This window comes from Leucopleurus acutus, assembly GCF_964270905.1.
Source record: "Leucopleurus acutus genome assembly, chromosome: 19".
Taxonomy (NCBI): domain Eukaryota; kingdom Metazoa; phylum Chordata; class Mammalia; order Artiodactyla; family Delphinidae; genus Leucopleurus; species Leucopleurus acutus.
The window spans coordinates 32,734,893-32,753,782 of NC_139161.1; the positions used below are offsets into that span (position 1 = coordinate 32,734,893).

The 18,890-nt window shown below is 41.8% G+C and overlaps 1 protein-coding gene across 6 annotated transcripts in view; it reads right to left on the reverse strand.

Annotated features, from left to right (window-relative positions):
• The window catches only part of PCTP (phosphatidylcholine transfer protein), a 165,001-nt gene that overhangs the window by 75,896 nt on the left and 70,215 nt on the right, over nt 1–18,890 (reverse strand). For 2 of the 6 annotated variants that reach the window (XM_082861499.1, XM_082861498.1), the window contains exons 5-9: nt 11,534–11,613; nt 8,683–8,854; nt 7,733–7,800; nt 4,275–6,616; nt 1,236–4,220 (exon numbers count right to left, since the gene is read on the reverse strand). In XM_082861499.1, coding sequence (XP_082717625.1) covers nt 6,551–6,616; nt 7,733–7,800; nt 8,683–8,854; nt 11,534–11,613 — 386 coding nt within the window. In that variant the 3' untranslated portion in view covers nt 1,236–4,220; nt 4,275–6,550. Of the gene's footprint in view, nt 1–12; nt 4,221–4,274; nt 6,617–7,732; nt 7,801–8,682; nt 8,855–11,533; nt 11,614–18,890 lie in introns of those variants that run through there. The other 4 variants (XM_082861502.1, XM_082861500.1, XM_082861501.1 and 1 more) reach the window with 4 other exon arrangements.

Here is an 18,890-nt window from a genome sequence, read left to right on the forward strand (position 1 = left end):
GAATAAATTAAGTCTACCTGCTCAGATAGCTTTTTACTAATATTTGTAAAAGAGACTTTTAAGATTTTTCATAGTTCTAATTTTAAAAATAGTCTTTTCTCTTTTTTTTCTCCTTCTGATAAGAATTCCCTTGCTTCCTAGAGAAGACTATGTAGAATATTTATATCTCAAAGGCACAAAGAAAGAATGGAAGCTGCACCAAAGACTTTTGTTCCTTAAGTCCAGAAGGTTTACAGTATCTGCAAACCGTCTGAGATCAAAAGGGTACATTTGGGCATTGGTAGAAAGGAAAAGAGGGCTTTGAATTATTTCTATATCTTCACTTTTGTTCTTACAAAGGCTTGATTTGTAAGACAAGTACAGTTGTCTTTAATTCCTCAAAGAATTGGGTAGCAACCTGAATGATACAGAGGCCGTCCCACCCATCCAACTATACTATCCTCAATTTCCTTCTTTACATCAGGGAGAAGATCTTCAACTAAGATGGAAATCAAAAGATCCTATGTTCTAGATTTAGAGCTGTGTGTCTGTGGAGTGTTTTAGTAAATCCTTCCACAAAGCCTTCAGAATATTTCTTTCCCTCTGGCTACATAGTTTCATTTTAGCTTAGAGGAGAAAGCCTAAAAAAAGGTCCCATCAGGCTCTGAATGGCAACTTCCAATTTGTCCAATTTCCTACCATAGAGCTACTAAAAAAAAAAAAAAAAAATTCCTTTTGAATATCTTATCAGGTTTCAGCTGGACAAACAGTACATATTCCTAGCAGTACTGAACAACCCCATGAGGACAAGAGGCATTCCCAAAGAGTGCAAAAAATATTATCCTCCCAAGATCCAGAGACACTCCCAAAGATAACCAAAAGAAAGAAAGCCTCAGACAATTCCCATGAAAGCAGACAACAGGGGTAGGACCCTGGCCGCACATGCAGTGCAACCCACATTTCTTCCCAGCCAAAATTTTTGGGGACCCCAACTTGGCTGTTGCCAAGCCAAGTTCTCAGGACAAAAGGTAGACAAACAAGAAGGCAACGGCTGTCCTTGGGAAAGAAGGGATCTACAACCAACGTGTACTCAAAAGCAAATTCGCAATTTAAAGATCTAATTCTTATAAATGTTTTCTGCCTTCCAATCTGAATTTGGGAAGGAAGGGAGAAAGTGGAATTTTACCTTCCTCTGTTAATCAGGCACCACAGATGGAGACAGAGATGACAGAGCTGACTTTGGTAAGAATTCTTACCTTTGACGGCTTCTGCCAGTTCTCCTAGGATCCTGTCTGCAGTGAGTAGGGTGTCCCAGCTGGCCCCATCCTGGTCACCAAAAATTTTAGAGGAGGAAAAATCATTTTCCCTCTATGCTTTATGATGAATATTTGGCTGAGACCCCTTTTTTTCTATGATAGAAATGATAAGATTATCTAGGTTAAAAGTTCTCCACTGTGGCCACCGTGATTCAAGATTATCTTTGGTAAGGTGAGCCTATTTGTCCAGCCCTAAAACAATATTTTATTCACCTGTGGTCTCAAGCGGACTCAGAACAACTTAAGTCAGACCCAGTCCGACTCTAGACTCAGTCCAGTTTCTAAGCTGGACCCAGTCAAATTGCAGACCAAGTCTGGTTTCTAAGTCAGACCCAATCTGATTTTGGTGAGTTTCTGGACTCAGTCAAGAAAAAAAATGCTCTAATAAAATCTGGAAACTCAAGGAAAAGCTGCAGAGCTACCATCTGAGAGAGACTTACTCACCACCTCCAGAGGCACCAGGAAAGCAGAGTTCAAGGGCTCAGCAGGTAACCAAGTCTGGTTGCTTTTGCTTCTTGGGGCTTTTGGAGGGTCTCCTTAAGTTCCCTCTTCTCACACCAGAGCTGTTAAAAGATAAACTGAGGCATATTAAAATTTTTAAGAGCTTGTTTAAGCAAAAATCAATTCGATTGGACAGCATCCCTCCTAGGAGACAGAAAGGAGCTCGAAGGGAATGTACAAAATGAGAGAATTTTGTAGGCAGAAGGAAGCAGAAACAAGGAAGTTATATTAGGTAAAAAGAAAGTTGGTTATTGCAACATTACTTTCGTTTAGGGGAGGACAGGGGTCTATCAGGCAGATTAACTAGTGCTGACCAGGCAATTCCTGATAGACTGGTGTGAGATTCCATTTTGGGGAGGAGCCAAAACTGTAATTAAGTCTTGGTTTGGGATGTGGGGCTTAGCATTAGTGACTCCATTTGGGGCCTGCTGTCCTGTTTTTAAGAGCAGTTAGCCACAGACTCTGAAAATATTACATATTTTCCTTACATAAGGTGGAGATCTCATTCTCATAAACTGTGCACATATTCCATGTCCTCTGTAGTCTGCTAATTACCTAAGAGAAGAATTTGTTCACCTTTATGAACTCCACTGCCTAGCACTGAGCCTGGCACATCATGTAGAGAACCTGCAAAGCCACTCACATAACATGCTGCCTAGTTGTTGTTCCATCATCATACCTTATGAAATGGAGCACATATTATATGTGTCCAAGCAGACACACACAAAAATACATATAAATAGATTAGCAATATAGTTTTTCTGAAGTCCTTCCATTATGCTGGTTCTAAACTCTGAGAACCTAAACAAATAAAGTGTTTCTATATTCTCAAGAAAAAAAAATATATTCTTCCTTTTAGTTGGGGAGCAGTATAGTAAAATAAACTTTGGGGAAGGCAGACCTGCTTACATTTTGTATGGCTTTTCTTTTTCTCTGACATTTCTGCCTCCTGTAGTGGCTCTGTTCTGATGGGCTGCATGGTGCAGTCACACAGGAGGGCATGTTGACAACAGTGTGGGCAAGGAAAGAAGGGGGCTGTGTCCATGGGTGTTACCTGCACCTCTTTTACTCCCCTTAAACTTCAGAGGCTGATGCTCAACCTTAGAAACTAGGTTTGGGTGTGGGCTACTCAGTGTGCAGCCTGACAGTGGGGATGATTCAGAGCCACGAGGCATACAGCACCTTGGAGAGCACCCCCATGATGGTGCTGGAGGGATACTGGAGATGGTGAAGAACCATGGGAGAATGAGCAGCTGTTAGGAATGAATATGTCTTATCTGGTCACTGTTCAGCCTAAAATCCTTCATCGCTTACTGCTGCTCTGGGTATAAAGTCCAAAATCCTTGCCATACCTCTCAGGATCTCCCATGACCTGATGGCCTCCTTCTTCAGCCACATGTGAGAGGCCTTCTTCCACTTTCATTGCTCAGACCTACTGGCCTCTGGTAGTTCCTCCAACATGACTGGCTTTTCTGCTTGAGGGACTTTATAGAAATGGTTCCTTCCATGTGGAATAGTTTTCTTCTCCAACCTTTATCCAGCCAAATCCAACATGCACTCCCCTGATCCCTCAAAGTTGGTTAGTGCCCCCAGGTTTAGATTCTAGCCCCCTCTACTTGCCCTTTCTCACAACTCATCACCTTTTCAACAGCTTGTCCATTGTGTCTTCTTCACTGGATAAGCTCCATGAGAGCGAACACCAAGTCTGTCTCACTCATCCCAGGAACTGCCATACCTGTCCCTTGCCAGATGGACACCAGACCATTAAGAAATATCTGTGAAGTGAACACACATCTTAAAACTTTTAAAGATAATTCTCTGAGCCGACTGGGTGGTGCTACCAGAAACATGAGAACCAAATGGGTTCTGCCTGCTTTCTCTCTCTTTCAAACCCAGCTGGGAAGCAGGAGGATTGAAGGGCAGGCAGTAGAGGTGGGGATTCTGGGTGAGGAATCTCAGTCAGGGAGCCAGGCCAGGACCCTCATTGTGAAATAAGAATGTTTTCAAAGAAGTGACCCTCTGCTGGAATCCCTCAGTTCCAAGGTGGTCATTAACTTTGAACTGTTATGCAGCGTGAATAATTTGCCTGTGGAAAAAAATTTAGCACTAACAGTAGTGTTACTTTCGTCATGAGAATCCTGAAATCCTGACTAATCTCAGCTGGACTTAGTCCAGACTGTGCCATTTCCATAACATTAAGGTATAACCCATAGCCACACCAGCAAAGCCACCCCTTAACAAACAAAGGACCTGAGTGCTTTCAAGGAAAAAACAATGAGATCCTCAGGAATCAGGAACCCCTCAACTGATGACTTGGGGAAACAATCTGGCTAGAACTAAATTATTAAATATTAAAGTCATATTTAATGTAATCAAATTAAACTTCTATATCTGGATAAGTTTTGCCTTCTTGGTCTTCTATATCTTCTATATCTGGATAAGTTTTGCCTTCTTTGCCTTCTTTGCCTTGTGTGTCACTTGGTCAGTCTTCCCCAAATCATTAAATTCACTCATTTAGTTATCATTTGAGGGCCAGAAATCAAAGTGAAAGAAGGGTTTCTATCCAAAAAGATCTTATTGTCTATTCAGAGAGACAGACATGAGAAAATAAGTGAAACAAAGAGCTAGAGGAATGACAATACACTTTCAAATTCCAAATGATACTTTCAGCCCCTGCACAGAGACAGACCTTGAAGAATCCAGTGCAGCTTCCAGAGCACCAGTTCTACATATTTTGGGCCCCTTGCATTTAATATTGGCTCAGGGGTTCTCAGTTTCCCACGTAACCTATATCAATGCTGTATAGGACTGTCTTCTCTGAATAAGCAAGTATGAATGCCAAAGGGTCTTAACCCTACTAATTATAGCAAGCTTAGTGACTTTTCTTAAACTGCCTTATCTAGAAACTCAGTATTTTTAGTATACTCAGTGTTCTTACCAGATTATCAAACACTGTAAAAGATACAGTTTGCCTGACTCCATTTCATGCAGGTTCTCTGCTCAAAGACTATAATCCTAGTGTTAGTCTTTCAATTACTTTATACATAAAATGTCAACTTGACCTCTATTACATGAGACATTTAGATTTACCTTACCAAAAATTAAATTCCAGCTACATTACTAATAGTGATATTTTAATGACACAGTTATGAATTGCTAATTTGCATAATTCTATCCATATGACCACGGTGACTGGGGCAGGGATTGACACATGGTTTAGAGGAAATCACGGGATGGTTCAGGATCTACTGGAAAGAAATGCTGTCTTTTCTTGACTCAGCAGGAACCTGAGAAGATGCAGGCCTACTATTTGCTATTAGCAGCAATCCTGCCACCAAACACGGCCCCAAATCAAAGAAACCTTAAAGAAGAACAGAGCTGATTCCTAATGCCAGTTTGAGCACCCGTATCAACCCCTACTTGAGACCACTCTACACCTGGCCTTGCATGTAAGTGAGCCTAAAATTCCTTCAAGTCCATGAGTTAGGTTGGATGTGACTTGCAAACCAAAGAGACCTAACAGACTTATTCTCACAGAAGGAACAAGGCAGGAAGGAGACTGCAGACAGGACAAGTATAAGTCACTCTGTATTTATTTGGTATTCAATGCACTTCCCTTTCCAGAGAGAAATTACAGAGTCTGGAGTATCCCATTTTAATAAATACCCTGCTTCTGGCCTTGCATCCCGAATTTTTATGCCCCTTAATCAATGTTTGGTACCGTCACATACAGTGGTTAAAATTTTTCCCTGAGATTATAAGGCTGTGCCTTTGTCCACAGAGTATCTTTCCCTCCAAAATTCAAGAGAAAAGTAGGAAACGGAAAGTCTTCTGGTGGTGGGAGAGGTGGATAACTTAGGTAGAATTCCTGAGAAAAAGGTGTAGAGTCAACCACACCACTAATTAATATTTCCCTGGCTGTGAACTCTTATCCTTTCAACATCTCCGAACATTCTAGAAGGGAAATTGCATAAAAAGACACTTTATCTCAATGCTGTGTGCAAAGTAGGTTGGCTTCTGGTAACTGCCAGAGCAGTCTTGATGCCTCAGTGTCCAGTAAAGTGCAGAGCTAGTGAGGTACGGACAGCCTTCCCCAGGGGCATATGGGAAAGAGAGAAACCCAGACATGGGTGATGAGAAAAAACTGTTATCACACTATACACTTAGTCAGGCCTGCAACGTTTTTCAAAATGGTTTAAAATCAAAACAGCTCATGATCCTCCACAAGCAGGAATGGGGAGAGGCTTAGTGGATTATCATCTCAAATCAAGGCAGCAAAGCATAAGGCAAATGGACATGAATCTTCCAGTCTTGGTGCACTGAGCGTCAGTTCTGAAGAAAATGCAACTTCAGTAGGAAATCACCCCACTGGGTTGCAAGAAATCACATGTGGGAAGGAGCCAGCTTGCCAGGATCAGTCACTCTTAGATGGTGTTGTCAGTCCTCCACCCAAGGTCTCCCTAGAGTGGCACAATGGATTGACTGTGTTCCTTACTGAGGACTCCCCTTTTTAAAAATAAACAAGCAAAAGTTTCCCTAATCTGACCCACATTCCACAGTGGAAGAAGGCAGCAGCTCCTGGGAAAGGAAGAGTGGGAAAGGAAGCCGGGCGTCAGGCAAACACACTTGGGGACAACCTGCTGGAGAGCGTGCAGGCCTCTGAGGACAAAAACGTGACAGGCAGGCTGAGCGCTGGCGGTTGTGGCACTTCCGGAGACATCATTCCATGGACACAAGGCTCCCAATTCCCTCCCTTAGGTTTTCTTGTGATAGTTCTGACAGGCTTTCGTCATGTCTTTCAAGAAGTTAGGAACTCCTTTCTGCAAAGGAAAGGAGACTGTCACTTCTATGTCCTCACAGGGATTATTCCTAATTCTTTGGGATGTGGCAAAGGTAAAGGAAGATGGCTTTGGGAGTAATAAATATGACAATAGGGCCCACGAGCAGATTTCCACAGAGCGTTCCAACCGCTGATGACAAAAGGTAAGATGCAGGGCACAGGTAAGGCTGAACCGCAGGGGCCACTGTTATAAGACCTTGTTGTATATTTTAACTTTTGCTAATAAAAAGCTAAGATATTTCTAAGACACCATTTTTTCAAAAGAAAAAGAAAACCCAAAAATGAGATTGGGTTAGGCTGTGGGATTCTTCCAAAGAAGTGAGAGAAAGGACTTGCTTTACAGAATTAGAAAATGGTAAGGATTGGGGGCAAGAGACAGGATATGCCATTCTTTAGTTAGTGTTGAACATTGTTCAAGACTTTCTCCAAACATTGTTCTATTTACTCCTTCTCTACAGGGTGGGAATATCCATCTCTATTTTTAAGAGGGAAGAAATTGATGGCTTCCCTAGATTACACAGTCAGAAACAAGGCCAGGATTCAAAATATCATGTGTTTGACTCAAAACCTATGTGCTTTTTCACTCTCCCAGGGAACTGGTGAGCCTTCCAGCCAGTAAGTAGGGCCTTATAAAGCAGACTGAATGGTCGGCATGATTCCAGGTCCTAGGCAGTTTCTAGTGATCTGGGTACCACTGTGGTTCCCTCTCCTTACAGAAAAACAAAATAACCATAAAAAAAACTGAAGGCTTCCCCAGGCTTGGACATGGCTGGTGTCTCCTGGGCCAGGTTGGCCTGTCTAACTCCTCCATAAGCAGACAGAGGATCCACAAGCACCACTGTCCCTATTGTGATCTATTGTGATCCTGGTGCGGGGTCTCAGAGCAAAGCAGGGAGGGCTGACATTCCAGGTAAAGATTATTTGACTTTTGTCCCAGCCTCTGTGCTGGGTATTGGTAACCCCAGTCCTAACCATAGTCACTCAACAGAGCTGTCTCATAAAAGAGCATCATGAGGCCTGAGACAGCACATCTCTTCAGCCTGACAGCCCCAACATTTGTCACACACACTTCCCCTCCTACCTCCTGGGATCTCACCTTGGCAGCCCAGTTAATGAGCCAGGACGGAATTTGGCCACCTGGGTTATCGAAGTAATACATGAAAACTAGGGAGGGAAAGAAAGGACAATTCAAAAGGAAGAAACATGTTAGAAAGATACAATAACAAACCTTGCAAACATTCCACCTTCATATCCAGGTCCAGAAAGTAAGGAGGGAGGTAACATGGAACTCAAGTGGACTCGCCCCTCTGCCTTGCCTTACGGGAGACTTAAATATAAACATTTTGGAAAACAGCCAAGGCACATTCTGCTGATATTTATTAAACTCCTGGCAAGTGCTAGACTTGGATATAGTCTCTCATTTTATTATTTCTCTCACTAGTCATCTCAGTCCTAAGGAGCTGATAAAATTGAACCCCAGTTTATAAATGATAAAATGGAGACTCAGAAGAGTGGGGTGACATGCCCAAGGTGGCAGATCTAACACACGTCACAACTAAGGTCAGATTTTGCCACAGCCTCAAGGCCACACTGATTCCAGTCCAGCAGGTGGCCGCATGGACCCCTCCCAGCCTCTCTCCAGAGGCTGGAATTCAAGGCAGGCAGGTTCTGAGTCCCCGGGTTTTTGCTGAGCAGGAGCTGCCTCCTCAGAGATGGTCCCACCAGCCCTCCCGCCCCGCCTTGGCCAGCATGTGCATGGACAGGACCAGTCTGAACTGAGTTTCTAAACCTTCTAGTTCACTTGGATGTTCTGATTTCATCTGGACAATGCAAGAGTCAATAAAGAATGAATTGATCAGATTTAAACATCCACGCTGCATTGCAGCCAAGCTTCTGTGGTGAACTGAGTCTCCCTTGTTTCTTTTGCACCCATGCCTAAGTCTCTGACCTCAGGGAATAAGCATCCTGCATTTTATGTGCCTTGCAGCCAGTGTGGCCTTACATCGGTGGCCCTGGCTGGTGCGCCAACACGTGCCCTCTTTTTACCTTTGCTCCCCCTCTTGCCATCGCTCTGGATCGCCAGGCTCTGTTTGTACTGCTTCACCCGAATCACGCCCGACTTCTCTGGAAACTGTGGCACGGAGGTGCTCTGGGCCAGGATTACGTGGATCTTCTGTCCTTCATGGTCCAGCTCTCGCCGATGCCGCACATAGACGTACTACACCACCAGTCAAGGCACAACATCGAGGCCAGCACCTCAGATGAGCAGAAGGAAAGCCCACAAGCCAGAAGCAGAGGGAGATAATTCTGTTCCTCCACTTGGTATTTGCTCCCTTGCACTGTTACTTCACTTCCTGCCCTATCTGCCTACCTGCCCTGCAAAACCATAGCTCCTCCCAATTGGTGTTCTTATTTGAGAGCGTGTATTACCCACCTGTGAATGGTTCCCTGCTGCTTTTAGTTATGTGGGGAACCCACTCCTCGTTTCTCCAAGAAGGCAATGAGATTTCAGAGGACTGGTCACTTATCAGCTGTGTGATCCTGGTTTGGTTACTCAACTTTTCTGAGATTGGTTTCCCTCTGAAAGAAAAGAGGGTACCACTGCCCTGCAGGCAGACTTGGTGGGGGCTCTAGAGAGAGACTAGAGCAGAAGCAGCCCTCAGTAAACAATGGGGCCATTGCTCTTTGTCCTCTCCCTAAGCCCTAATCACTGACCTCTATGTGCAGAGGATGGTCAGGAAGGGTTACTTACACCTGGAGATAATAGGAAGACACATGAATACCTGAATATTTAGTAGGCAGATGCCCTTGCTGATTCTGGTTCACCAAGAATCACGAAGCCATTTCAACTCAATAAACACTTATAGAATAACCACTATGTCTGTGGCACTATTATAGGGAAGATGATTTGATTTTAAGAAACAACAAGAGTCGCCACTTACTGAGCCCTTACCACGTACATGCATCGTGTGCTTTACAGTTAGCATCGGCTTTGATCCTGAGAAAGTCCCTGTGAGTTCAGCATAAGTATCCCCATCTTACAAATGACCAAATTGAGGCTCAGAGAAGTAAAGAAACTTGCTGAAGATCCCATAGCCCAGCTGAAGTGATGGAACCTGAACTTGAACCACGATTAGGCTCCAAAACCTGGTGAGATTTTCATAGCTACAGAGGGCTCAGCTCTTTCATGTGTTCATCAGACTTTCCAATAGTAGAATTTTAGGTTTCACAGGAGAAGGAATTAAAGCCTAAAATAATCCAAACAATCACTGTAAGTACAACACAGTTACACTTACTGCAACAGCCGCGACCACAGCCCCAGGCCAGCTCGGAGGCTCTACAGCACCCACGGTGGGCTGCCCCTCCCCCAGGCACCCTGCAGGATGGTCTGTTGCCCCCACTCTCTACGCACTGATGAGTAAAGCTCTTGAATGTTTTAGGGAAGGAATGAAGTTGCTTTAGCTCTGGAGTTCCTCTCTCCGAAGTTTTTTATTTTTTCCTCACAGCAAATATGGTCCCACACCTTGCTTAGCTCATGTGATGGACATCACCTGACACTCCACTGAGGAAAAATTAACTTGATATATTGACTGCCATTTCACAGAGTTCTTTGAAGGGTTGGAAGTTCCAGCATGGCACACAGTCTGTGAGTGGAGAACCACTAGTTTACTGAGGTCCAGAGAAGTGAAGGGCATTTTCCAAGGTCACAGAGCAAACCAGGAAATGAGCGCACACTTAACCTGGGATCTTTCCCTCCAAAACTAATGTTCTTTTCCATTACACTGTTCTCTAATCTAAAAATTGAATAGCCCTTGTTGGAGAGACATACAAGGACAAAGAAACTCATTACAGGACTGTGTGGCACTAGAAAGCCAATGAAACCAAACTTCAAGGAGCACCAAGCGTCCACTCCTGACAACAGCCCCCAGCAGTATCCACATGAGGTCAGAAAGTGGTGTTGCCCTGGTCCAGATCACCTTCTCTGGTCACAGCTGGACCTGGGCCCAGGCCTGCCTCTGCCGCCCACTAGTGGTGAGAAACTGATGAGAACCTGAGCAGGGATCTGAACTTCCCTTTACCTCAGTTTCCTTCCCTGACTGATGCGGATGATGGCTCCTACCCTGCACAGTTGCTGGAAGGAGGAAAGAAAACCACATAAAATCTAAGGGATTAAGTAACCACAAATTTCTTGAAATACCTACCACCTGTATTTAGCAGTCTGTGGGAACTTGGCCAAAAATAATCCCTTATGGAGTCTGTAATCTAGCTGGGCCAGGGTAGACACATACACACAAAACACACAGAAACAGTGTGTGGAAATCTCACCAGTCCCCGCCTATATTCTACCCATCTGCCCACCCAGCAAATGTCCATCAAAACCCCCATGCTGGCCCTAAGGGGGCCTCATAGAGCCTTGGAGTGTCAGCTAAGACTCCTCACATCCATTCAACTGCTTCATATCGTAATCAAGGAAACTGAGGGGAAGAAACATACACACAGTGTCCAGATCCAATATTCGAGGAGGAGGGAAGGTGGAGGGAGCTGGAAATGTGGAGCCTGAGTCCCAGCCCCCAGTCTGCTGCTAACCACCTGAGTGTGGGCCTCTCACATTGCCTCTCTGGGTCCCTACTTCCTCTCCTATAGATTGAGAGAGTGTATTGAATACTCTTTATGAAAAGTTGTTTTCAGGTCCCCAATTCTCTGGCACAAGGATTTCCTAGAAAACTTTTCAGGAAAGTATGAGCTGCCCTCCCGTGACCACAATTACAGATGCACTCTCTGCAAGAGTCAAAGACAATATTTTCCACACCTGCCTGACATACCACCATTGGGTGATGACCATGGGGCACAGAAACACTTCAAAAGCTGAGTATTGGTGTGCTTTTGGAAAGGATACATCTCTGTTAGACATGGGAAAAGGGTACTTGACTTGCCAGTACACCACTGCTTCTCCATTGCATTCTTTTTCATAAAGTTCTAAAAAAAAAAAAAAAGAAGAAGTTATTGCATCTAGAAGCCTCTTTGGTGTCTATTAACAAGAAGCTTTGCCTCCCATCAGGAAACTTGCACAAGCCTCTTAGATAGCCTCATCCACCAGAAGTCAGACAGAAGAAACCAGATGAACTACAATCCTGCAGCCTGTGGAACAAAAAACACATTCACGGGGGGACCTTGAAGATGGCGGAAGAGTAAGACGCAGAGATCACCTTCCTCCCCACAGATACACCAGAAATACATCTACACGTGGAACAACTCCTATAGAACACCTACTGAAGGCTGGCAGAAGACCTCAGACCTCCCAAAAGCCTCAGAAGCAGCGGATTAAAGCTCCACAATCAACTTGATGTACCCGGCATCTGTGGAATACCTGAATAGACAACGAATCATCCCAAAATTGAGGAGGTGGGCTTCTAGAGCAAGATCTATGATTTTTTCCCCTTTTCCTCTTGTTGTGAATGTGTATGTGTATGCTTCTGTGTGAGATTTTGTCTGTATAGTTTTGCTTCCACCATTTGTCCTAGGGTTCTATCCGTCCATGGTTTTTTTTCAAATTTTTTTCTTAATAATTAATTTTCATAACTTTATTATACTTTACCTCCCTCCCTCCCTCCCTCCCTCCCTCCCTTCCTTCCTTCCCTCCTTTAGACAACAAATCAACCCAAATTCAGGAGGTGGTCTCTGAGAGCAAGATTTATGATTTTTTTCCCTTTATCTCTTTCTGTGAGGGTGTATGTGTATGCTTCTGTGTAAGATTTTGTCTGTATAGCTTTGCTTCCAACATTTGTCCTAAGGTTCCATCCGTCCCTTTTTTTTTTTCCTAAATAAGTATTTTTTAATTCAATAACTTTATTATATTTTATTTTATTTTACTGTATCTTCTTTCTTTCTGTTTTTTTTCCTTCTTTCCCTCCTTCCTTCCTTCCTCCTTCCCTCCCATCTTTCTTTCCTTCTTGTCTTCTTTCCTTCTTTGCTTCTTTCTTTCTTTCTTCCTTCCTTCCTTCCCTCCTTTCTTTCTTTCTTTCTTCATACTTCTACTAATTCTCTCTACTTTTTCTCCCTTTTATTCTGAGCCGTGTGGATGAAAGGCTTTTGGTGCTCCAGCCAAGAGTCAGGGCTCTGCCTCTGAGGTAGGAGAGCCAACTTCAGGACACTGGTCAACAAGAGACCTCCCAGCTCCACATAATATCAAACGGCAAAAATCTCCCAGAGACCTCCATTTTAACACCAGCATCCAGCTTCACTCAACGACCAGCAAGCTACAGTGCTGGACAACCTAGGCCAAACAACTAGCAAAACAGGAACACAACCCCACCCATTAGCAGAGAGGCGGCCTAAAATCATAATAAGGCCACAGACACCACAAAACACACCACCAGATGTGAACCTGCCCACTAGAGAGACAAGATCTAGCCTCATCCACCACAACACAGGCACTAGTCCCCTCCACCAGGAAGCCTACACAACCCACTGAACCAACCGTAGCCACTGGAGACAGACATCAAAAACAGCGGGAACTACGAACCTGCAGCCTGCAAAAAGGAGACCCCAAACACAGTAAGATAAGCAAAATGAGAAGACAGAAAAACACACAGCAGATAAAGGAGCAAGATAAAAATGCACGAGCCCTAACAAATGAAGAGGAAATAGGCAGTCTACCTGAAAAAGAATTCAGAATAATGATAGTAAGGATGATCCGAAATCTTGGAAATAGAATGGACAAAATGCAAGAAACAGTTAACAAGGACCTAGAAGAAATAAAGATGAAACAAGCAACGATGAACAACACAATAAGTGAAATTAAAAGTACTCTAGATGGGATCAATAGCAGAATAACTGAGGCAGAAGAACGGATAAGTGACCTGGAAGATAAAATAGTGGAAATAACTACTGCAGAGCAGAATAAAGAAAAAAGAATGAAAAGAACTGAGGACAGTCTCAGAGACCTCTGGGACAACATTAAACGCACCAACATTCGAATTATAGGGGTTCCAGACGAAGAAGAGAAAAAGAAAGGGACTGAGAAAAGATTTGAAGAGATTATAGGTGAAAACTTCCCTAATATGGGAAAGGAAATAGTTAAGTCCAGGAAGCACAGAGAGTCCCATACAGGATAAATCCAAGGAGAAATACGCCAAGACACATATTAATCAAACTGTCAAAAATTAAATACAAAGAAAGCATATTAAAAGCAGCAAGGGAAAAACAACAAATAACACATAAGGGAATCCCCATAAGGTTAACAACTGATCTCTCAGCAGAAACCCTACAAGCCAGAAGGGACTGGCAGGACATATTGAAAGTGATGAAGGAGAAAAACCTGCAACCAAGAGTACTCTACCCAGCAAGGATCTCATTCAGATTTGATGGAGAAATTAAAACCTTTACAGACAAGCAAAAGCTGAGAGAGTTCAGCACCACCCAATCAGCTCTACAACAACTGCTAAAGGAACTTCTCTAGGCAAGAAACACAAGAGAAGGAAAAGACCTACAATAACGAACCCAAAACAATTAAGAAAATAGGAATAGGAACATACATATAGATAATTAACTTAAATGGAAATGGACTAAATGCTCCCACCAAAAGACACAGATTGGCTGAATGGATACAAAAACAAGACCCTTACATATGCTGTCTACAAGAGACCCACTTCAGACCTAGAGACACATACAGGCTGAAAGTAAGGGGATGGAAAAATATATTCCATGCAAATGGAAACCAAAAGAAAGCTGGAGTAGCAATTCTCATATCAGACAAAATAGACTTTAAAATAAGGACTATTAGAAGAGACAAAGAAGGACACTACATAATGATCAAGGGATCGATCCAAGAAGAAGATATAACAATTGTAAATATTTATGCACCCAACATAGGAGCACCTCAATACATAAGGCAAATACTAACAGCCATAAAAGGGGAAATCGACAGTAACACATTCATAGTAGGGGACTTTAGCACCCCACTTTCACCAATGGACAGATCATCCAAAATGAAAATCAATAAGGAAACACAAGCTTTAAATGATACATTAAACAAGATGGACTTAATTGATATTTATAGGACACTCCATCCAAAAACAACAGAATACACAATTTTCTCAAGTGCTCATGGAACATTCTCCAGGATAGATCATATCTTGGGCCACAAATCTAGCCTTGGTAAATTTAAGAAAATTGGAATTGTATCAAGTATCTTTTCCGACCACAACGCCATGAGACTAGATATCAATTACAGGAAAAGAACTGTAAAAAATACAAACCATGGAGGCTAAACAATACACTACTTAATAATGAAGTGATCACTGAAGAAATCAAAGAGGAAATAAAAAAATACCTAGAAACAAATGACAATGGAGACACAACGACTCAAAACCTATGGGATGCAGCAAAAGCAGTTCTAAGGGGGAAGTTTATAGCAATACAAGCCCACCTTAAGAAGCAGGAAACATCTTGAATAAACAACCTAATCTTGCACCTCAAGCAATTAGAGAAAGAAGAACAAAAAAACCCCAAAGCTAGCAGAAGGAAAGAAATCATAAAAATCAGATCAGAAATAAATGAAAAAGAAATGAAGGAAACAATAGCAAAGATCAATAAAACTAAAAGCTGGTTCTTTGAGAAGATAAACAAAATAGATAAACCACTAGCCAGACTCATCAAGAAAAAAAGGGAGAAGACTCAAATCAATAGAATTAGAAATGAAAAAGGAGAAGTAACAACTGACACTGCAGAAATAAAAAAGATCATGAGAGATTACTAAAAGCAACTCTATGCCAATAAAACGGACAATCTGGAAGAAATGGACAAATTCTTAGAAATGCACAACCTGCCAATACTGAATCAGGAAGAAATAGAAAATATGAACAGACCAATCACAAGCACTGAAATTGAAACTGTGATTAAAAATCTTCCAACAAACAAAAGCCCAGGACCAGATGGCTTCACAGGCGAATTCTATCAAACATTTAGAGAAGAGCTAACACCTATCCTTCTCAAACTCTTCCAAAATATAGCAGAGGGAGGAACACTCCCAAATTCCTTATACGAGGCCACCATCACCTTGATACCAAAACCAGACAAGGATGTCACAAAGAAAGAAAACTACAGGCCAATATCACTGATGAACATAGATGCAAAAATCCTCAACAAAATACTAGCAAACAGAATCCAACAGCACATTAAAAGGATCAAACACCATGATCAAGTGGAGGTTATTCCAGGAATGCAAGGATTCTTCAATATACGCAAATCTATCAATGTGATAAATCATATTAACAAACTGAAGGAGAAAAACCATATGATCATCTCAATAGATGCAGAGAAAACTTTTGACAAAATTCAACACCCATTTATGATAAAAACCCTGCAGAAAGTAGGCATAGAGGGAACTTTCCTCAACATAATAAAGGCCATATATGACAAGCCCACAGCCAACATCATCCTCAATGGTGAAAAACTGAAAGCATTTCCACTAAGATGAGGAACAAAACAAGGTTGCCCACTCTCACCACTCTTATTCAACATAGTTTTGGAAGTTTTAGCCACAGCAATCAGAGAAGAAAAGGAAATAAAAGGTATCCAAATCGGAAAAGAAGAAGTAAAGCTGTCACTGTTTGCAAATGACATGATACTATACAAAGAGAATCCTAAAGATGCTACCAGAAAACTACTAGAGCTAATCAATGAATTTGGTAAAGTGGCAGGATACAAAATTAATGCACAGAAATCTCTGGCATTCCTATATACTAATGATGAAAAATCTGAAATGGAAATCAAGAAAACACTCCCATTTACCACTGCAACAAAAAGAATAAAATATCTAGGAATAAACCTACCTAAGGAGACAAAAGACCTGTATGCAGAAAATTATAAGACACTGATGAAAGAAATTAAAGATGATACAAATATATGGAGAGATATACCATGTTCTTGGATTGGAAGAATCAACATTGTGAAAATGACTCTACTACCCAAAGCAATCTATAGATTCAATGCAATCCCTATCAAACTACCACTGGCATTTTTCACAGAACTAGAACAAAAAATTTCACAATTTGTATGGAAACACAAAAGACCCCAAATAGCCAAAGCAATCTTGAGAACGAAAAAAGGAGCTGTAGGAATCAGGCTCCCTGACTTCAGACTATACTACAAATTACAGTAATCAAGACAGTATGGTACTGGCACAAAAACAGAAATATAGATCAATGGAACAGGATAGAAAGCCCAGAGATAAACCCATGCACGTATGGTCACCTTATCTTTTTAAAGGTGGCAGAAATGTACAGTGGAGAAAGGACAGCCTCTTCAATAAGTGGTGCTGGGAAAACTGGACAGATACATGTAAAAGTATGAGATTAGATCACTCCCTAACACCATACACAAAAATAAGCTCAAAATGGATTAAAGACCAAAATGTAAGGCCAGAAACTATCAAACTCTTAGAGGAAAACATAGGCAGAACACTCTGACATAAATCACAGCAAGATCCTTTCTGACGTACCTCCTAGAGAAATGGAAATAAAAACAAAAATAAACAAATGGGACCTAATGAAACTTCAAAGCTCTTGCACAGCAAAGGAAACCATAAACAAGACCAAAAGACAACCCTCAGAATGGAAGAAAACATTTGCAAATGAAGCAACTGACAAAGGATTAATCTCCAGAATTTACAAGCAGCTCAGGCAGCTCAATAACAAAAAAACAAACAACCCAATCCAAAAATGGGCAGAAGACCTAAATAGACATTTCTCCAAAGAAGATATACAGACTGCCAACAAACACATGAAAGAATGCTCAACATCATTAATCATTAGAGAAATACAAATCAAAACTACAATGAGATATCACCTCACACGGTCACGATGGTCAGAATAGCCATCATCAAAAAATCTAGAAACAATAAATGCTGGAGAGGGTGTGGAGAAAAGGGAACCCTCTTGCACTGTTGGTGGGAATGTGAATTGGTTCAGCCACTATGGAGAACAGTATGGAGGTTCCTTAAAAAACTACAAATAGAACTACCATATGACCCAGCAATCCCACTACTGGGCATATACCCTGAGAAAACCAAAATTCAAAAAGAGTTATGTACCAAAATGTTCATTGCAGCTCTATTTACAATAGCCAGGACATGGAAACAACCTAAGTGCCCATCATCTGATGAATGGATAAAGAAGATGTGGCACATATATACAATGGAATATTACTCAGCCATAAAAAGAAATGAAATTGAGCTATTTGTAATGAGGTGGATAGACCTAGAGTCTGTCATACAGAGTGAAGTAAGTCAGAAAGAAAAAGACAAATACCGTAAGATAACACATATATATGGAATTTAAGAAGAAAAAAAAAATGTCATGAAGAACCCAGGGGTAAGACAGGAATAAAGACACAGACCTACTGGAGAATGGACTTGAGGATATGGGGAGGGGGAAGGGTGAGCTGTGACAGGGCGAGAGAGAGTCATGGACATATACACACTAACAAACGTAAGGTAGATAGCTAGTGGGAAGTAGCTGCATGGCACAGGGATATTGGCTCGGTGCTTTGTAACCACCTGGAGGGGTGAGATAGGGAGGGTGGGAAGGCGGGAGATGCAAGAGGGAAGAGATATGGGAACATATGTATATGTATAACTGATTCACTTTGTTATAAAGCAGAAACTAACACACCATTGTAAAGCAATTATACCCCAATAAAGATCTTTAAAAAAAAAAGAAAATAAACAGACAAGGAAGCAGAAAAAAAACAAACCAAAGAAAAACCACATTCACAGAAAGATAGACAAGGTGAAAAGGCAGAGGACTATGTACCAGATGAAGGAACAAGATAAAACCCCAGAAAAACAACTAAATGAAGTGGAGATAGGAAATCTTCCAGAAAAAGAATTCAGAATAATGAGAGTGAAGATGATCCAGGACCTCGGAAAAAGAATGGAGGCAAAGATCGAGAAGATGCTAGAAATGTTTAACAAAGACCTAGAAGAATTAAAGAACAAACACCTAGAAGATTTAAAGAACAAACAAACAGAGATGAACAATACAATAACTGAAATGAAAAATACTCTAGAAGGAGCCAATAGCAGAATAACTGAGGCAGAATAACGGATAAGTGACCAGGAAGACAGAATGGTGGAATTCACTGCCACAGAACCGAATAAAGAAAAAAGAATCAAAAGAAATGAAGACAGCCTAAGAGACTTCTGGGACAACATTAAATGCAACAACATTACATTATAGCACTCCCAGAAGGAG